Source organism: Lacerta agilis, chromosome 1, assembly GCF_009819535.1.
Source record: "Lacerta agilis isolate rLacAgi1 chromosome 1, rLacAgi1.pri, whole genome shotgun sequence".
Lineage (NCBI taxonomy): Eukaryota > Metazoa > Chordata > Lepidosauria > Squamata > Lacertidae > Lacerta > Lacerta agilis.
In genome coordinates, this window is record NC_046312.1 from 48637332 (window position 1) to 48643331 (window position 6000).

The window sequence follows — 6000 nt, forward strand, 5'->3', positions numbered from 1 at the left end:
GCACTGGTCCACCAGATGGTGTTGCACTACCGTTGCCACCATTGGCCATGCTGGCCAGTGCTGATGGGGAGAGTTGGAGCAGGTGAGATTTCCCACAACTACTTTTGGGTTACCCTGCTGCATGTTCCGCTTTCACAGCATCCTCCAATAAGTCAAATTAATGCCCCTTAGCTCGTCCTTCTAGAATGGCAGAGACCTGCCTGCTTTTCTGCTCTCTTTTGCAGTTCCTGCTTCATCAGGTGCCCTTCAGTTCCCACCACAAACAGCTTAATGCCTCGTTGCCATTCTTCTCCCTCTCTTGCACCTCTTCACCTTCCATCATTCATGCTTTGGGTCCTTTAGGAAAGTCATTCCTGGTGGCTCAACCGAGAAGCATGAATGAAACCTTGAAAGTGACACATGAGAACCCAGCTGGATTAGACCACAGGTCCATTTGATTCCGTATTGTACTCTCACACAGTGACTAACCAGATGCCTGGAGACGGCCTCCTCCTTTGTGTGCACTCTATTCTTCAAAAATAGTCTTGAGTGTCAGAAGTGTATTTTGCTGCACAAAGGTTATTGCATGTTCTTGTAGATATACTAACTCATATAGATGTGTCTCATGTATGCTAGAAGACAAAATATTGCATTCTCAGACATTTATAATGCTACATTTCCTCCTAAATCTCTCAAAATGAAGATAGGAATATTAATGACATATCAGTTACAACAGTTAATTGTGGGCTTAACAACTAGCTGCTAAATACCAGGAATATTTTTTTAAGTAGACATATTGCCTCTACTGTTACTGAGACAAAATAATATATTACACATATGTCAGTTGCAACTACTTTTGTATTCATTGCTCGAAAAAGGAAAGCATTTATCTTTCATAGTAGTCTCTTGGCTGGAATCTACACACATACAGAAAATGCTATGAAAATGCTTTTTAAAAAAAGTTTTGAAAAATACATTGAATTTTGCATAGCTCACTGTCGCCATCTAGTGTCACATTTGTATATTGCACTCTACAACACATTTAAAACGTTTTATTTGCAGCTGTGTATCTGAGTCTTGGTAGCAGAGTCTGTTTGTATGCTGGCACATCTTCTGAGTTGATTCATTGACGTAGGTAATACCTGCCTTGTTTTTAACACTTGCCTGGTACTCATGGGTGACCAGGAAATTCATGTAGGTCGGGGTCCCCAGACTAAGGCCCGTGGGCCGGATGCGGCCCAAGGGGCTCCTTTATCCAGCCCCTGGCCGCCCGCCGCCGCCCGCTCTTACCGGTGCGGCACGGCTGCCCACTTTCAGGTCAGCAGAGCGCCGGAAACAGCTTGTGCGCAAGCGTCATTTCCAGCGCACTTCCGGGTCTGCAGAGGCCCGTGCACACAAGCTATTTCCGGTGTTCCGCCGACCCGGAAGTGCACCGAAAATAGCGTGTGGGTCATTGCTCCTCTGGCCCACCACACGATTGGCGCTGGAAGAAGCGGCCCGAGGTCTGGTAAGTAGGTGAATGAACAGGTTGGTGGAGGAGGAGTGGGTTACTCGGTCCCTTTTCTGCCAGTCCACTTGGTTTCTCTGCTAGCCAGGCAGGAAGGAAAGCCTATTCCTTCATAACCACCAAACAAGCTAGTGAAGGAGGAGCAGATATACTCTTCCTTCCTACATGCCCTTTTACTTAGCAAGCTGGTTAAAAAAGCTGCCTTCTAAGAGTGTAGTAGCTTGCATTTTCATGGTGGCCACAGAAGAGGGGACTTTCCCTCCATGGGAAACCATGGCAACACAGACCTCTGGCTTCTTAGTAAGCTGTGGTGGTCAGCTAATTACTTTTGTGGACTTATTTTCAGTGATGGCTAATACTAGGTAATCCCTCAGTTGTTTTGGGGAATTCACACCTTTGGTATCAGATGTTCATAGAGGAACCAGACCAGATTCAATCCATTGGTTTTATTATTATTATTAATCTTGTGAGTGTACAATAACAACTATTATGAGTTACAGGTAGGTAGCCGTGTTGGTCTGCCGTAGTCGAAACAAAATATCTGAATAAGTGTGCATGCACAAGAAAGCTCATACCAAGAACAAACTTAGTTGGTCTCTAAGGTGCTACTGGAAGGAATTTTTTTATTTTTATTTTGTTCGACAACTATTATGAGAGAGGGGATGACAATCAAGCTTTGTCCACACATCCAGAGGGACAGAATGTTATGTTTATGTAACGCAATACATGGGTATATGAAGAGGGGGGGGAAATGGTTATTACATACAGGAATGAGGAGATAATGCAAACTACTTATTAACATTTTGGCTCATTCCAGCAATGGACTCCAACTGAGAACAGAAATATTCTCTTGTAGAGATACCACCCTAAACTTAGAGGCTATATCTGATACCAAAGTGCCCCTTACATTGCTATTTAATTAGACACCTACCTGTCTCCTTTGTATTATAACTGGGAGTCACTGGCAGACATTAAAAAAACAGGATACAAGAAATACAGTATTACTTTGTTGAAACTTTGATTTTGCAAGATTGGAACTCCTTGGTTCTCAGGACAGCTCCTTGCCACCAGAATTGGTTGGGTGAAGCATCTCTGTTTGTATAACTTGCTCTTCTTAGGCACATAGTTTCAGTACATCTACATTTATCAACTCCAGTTGTTCCAGAATTCTAGATTTTGTGTGCACTTGGACAAACAGGAAAAATATTCTTGAGGGACAGCACAGCTTATTAACAAGCATTAGAACAAAGCAACTCTTTGTTTTTCCATGCTGCATGTTTCTAAAAATATCACCAGCTTAAGTTTTGCCTATTCACGCCCTCATGCCTCATACAGCCAATTAATTTTAATGCAGTAACACATAAAGAAAGAAATTTTCCTAGTCTTGTTTAACCGGTTCAGAGAGAGAACGTAAACATAGCACTAATTTCTTATGAAATATGTGCTCAACAGTTCCAATTTTGCACATGACCCAAGGTCAGTACTAATTGTGCATTCTTCCTTTCTCAAGAATGTCCCACGACCTTGTGTGAAATTATATACAGCTCCAAAAAAAATTCCACTAGAAATTTCCCAGAACTATGACCATGATTCATTGGCTCTTACATTGAAATTAATAGCAGAATCCCATGGAGATAATATTGTCAACTTTTCTGGTAAAATGTTATCTGGTAGGACTCAGCCACATTAATAGGACTGTGGGAAAGTTTTCTATATTTCTTTTCCTTGTGTTCTCAGTTGTATGATTTGGTCTCATAGCACCAGTTACAGGTTAGCCGTGTTGGTCTGCCATAGTCAAAACAAAATTAAAAATTAAAAAAATCCTTCCAGTAGCACCTTAGAGACCAACTAAGTTTGTTCTTGGTATGAGCTTTCGTGGTCTCTAAGGTGCTACTGGAAGGAATTTTTTTATTTTTTTATTTTGTTTGGTTTCATAGCAATTAGTGTAAATGCCAAGTTAAATTAAAGTGTACATTTGAAAACTAATTTCAAAACCCCATTTATTTAAGCCAGTAGGTTTATTTGTGTGTAACTAATGTGAAATTTACAGTAGGGTCAAGTAGACTATTAGGATGCATGTCCTGAACTTTCCTTTTTCTGGCTCCAATGTAGGTGAGTAGAGAGAAGAAAGATCAACTCATCATGGCTGTTCCCATAGCTATTCTTGATTGTGATCTCTTGCTATATGGTCGTGGGCATCGAACACTTGATCGTTTCAAACTGGAGGATGTCACTGATGAATATCTGATGTCTATGTATGGCTTCCCACGTCACTTCATTTACTATCTGGTGGATCTTCTGGGTGCCAGCCTTTCTCGTCCTACACAACGGTCAAGGGCCATTAGCCCAGAGACACAAATTCTTGCTGCATTAGGTTTTTATACTTCTGGTTCTTTCCAGACTCGCATGGGAGATGCCATTGGCATCAGCCAGGCCTCTATGAGCCGTTGTGTTGCCAATGTTACTGAGGCCCTGGTGGAGAGGGCACCGCAGTTCATTCATTTCCCAGATGATGAAGTGTCGGTGCAGCACCTGAAAGATGACTTTTATGGGCTGGCAGGTATGCCAGGGGTACTGGGACTAGTTGATTGCAACCATGTAGCAATAAAGGCACCCAGTGCTGAGGACTTGTCATATGTGAATAGAAAGGGCCTTCATTCTTTAAACTGCCTGATGGTTTGTGACGCCAGGGGAATGCTACTGAGTGCGGAAACACACTGGCCAGGCAGCTTGCAGGACTGTGCTGTGCTGCAGCAGTCAGCCCTCAGGAACCAGTTTGAAGCTGGCATGCACAAAGATGGCTGGCTACTTGGTAAGTTATTTCTCATGAATGACCTCTTTGAAAGTCTATCCTGGTGGAATTTCTGTTTGGTTCTGTGACATGCTACATTAAATTTATGCGTCAAAACTGCATATTTTACAGTTCTCCCTCTATAAAGATAAATCAAACAAAGGTAGCATGAAACATAGAATCATAGGGTAGTATAAAACATAGAATCTTAGAGTTGGAAGGGACCCCAAGGGTCATCTAGTCCAGTGTTTTTCAACCACTGTTCCGCGGCACACTAGTGTGCCGCGAGATGTTGCCTGGTGTGCCGTGGGAAAAATTGTGTTTATTTGATTCCTATTCAAGAGAATTACTTTATATATAGTCAATATAGGCACAGAGTTAAATTTTTTAACATTTTCTAATGGTGGTGTGCCTCGTGATTTTTTTCATAAAACAAGTGTGCCCTTGCCCAAAAAAGGTTGAAAAACACTGATCTAGTCTAACCCCCTGCAATGCAGGAACCTAAACAAAAGCATCAGTGACAGATGGCCATCCAACCTTTGATTAAAAACCTCCAAGGAAGGAGAGTCCACCACCTCTCATGGTCAACAGCTCTTACTGTCAGAAAGTTTTTCCGAAAGTTTAGTCTGAATCTCCTTTCTTGCAACTTGAAGCCATTGGTTTGAGTCCTACCCTCCAGAGCAGGAGAAGACAAGCATGCTCCCTTCTCCATGTGACAGCCCTTAAGATATTTGAAGGTGGCTATCATATCTCCTCTCAGTCTCCTCTTTTCCAGGTGAAACATACCCAGCTCCTTCAAGCGCTCCCCCTAAGTCTTAGTTTCCAGGCCCTTGATCATCTTGGTTGCCCTCCTGGCTTCATATACATATCTGGCTTCATATAGATGCCTGGTTTTATTATCACATGATGGAATTATTTGCACTCTCTCCTGTCCCTGTCTGGTTTGTGATCTTTCTTTCTTTTTCTTTTGACAGGTGATAGTTCATTCTTTCTTCGCACTTGGCTAATGACCCCTCTGCATATCCCTGAAACACCTGCAGAGTGCCGGTATAACATGGCACATTCAGCCACTCACAATGTCATTGAACGTACATTCAGGACAATTCGGTCCCACTTCCGTTGTCTGGATGGGTCAAAGGGCACGTTGCAGTATTCTCCTGAGAAGGCCAGCCACATCATTCTGGCTTGCTGCGTGCTTCATAACATTTCTCTAGAGCATGGACTGGATGTGTGGTCTTCCCAAACGATGGGACAGATGGAACAGCCAGAGGAAGAATATGAACATATGGAATCACTTGACTCTGAAGCTGATCGAGTTCGTCAGGAATTATTACTCACTCATTTTAGCTAACATTGCAAGACATACTAAGTTGGACATATTGAAAGACATGCAAACAATTGTGATAGATCCTGATTTTCCTCTTACATCCAGCAAGAGAAATAAATGGGGATGCAACTATTGAAATTGTAATTTTGTGTTTGGATAATATTTTGCATTTAATACACTATTTTGGTTTCTTTGTGCACATTGCATCTGATTCCGTCAGTACTCAGTATTTCAGTACCTGCTATTTTTTTAGTGTCCCTAGTCAAAAAAAGACAATCACGGGAATATCCAAATAAGAAAAAATCCACACCGTGAAAGATCCCTGTAACGAGATGAGCGTATGTTTATATAATAATACTTAAATAACCAATGTATACAAGAGCAGAATAGCTCAAA

General features: G+C 42.0%; 1 protein-coding gene across 4 annotated transcripts in view; it reads left to right on the forward strand.

Annotated features, from left to right (window-relative positions):
• The window catches only part of HARBI1 (harbinger transposase derived 1), a 9509-nt gene extending 3764 nt beyond the window's left edge, over positions 1–5745 (forward strand). For 3 of the 4 annotated variants that reach the window (XM_033148919.1, XM_033148927.1, XM_033148943.1), the window contains exons 2-3: positions 3599–4298; positions 5252–5745. In XM_033148919.1, coding sequence (XP_033004810.1) covers positions 3599–4298; positions 5252–5628 — 1077 coding nt within the window. In that variant the 3' untranslated portion in view covers positions 5629–5745. Of the gene's footprint in view, positions 1–534; positions 558–3598; positions 4299–5251 lie in introns of those variants that run through there. The other variant, XM_033148937.1, reaches the window with a different exon arrangement.
• Positions 5746–6000: the final 255 nt, after the last annotated feature.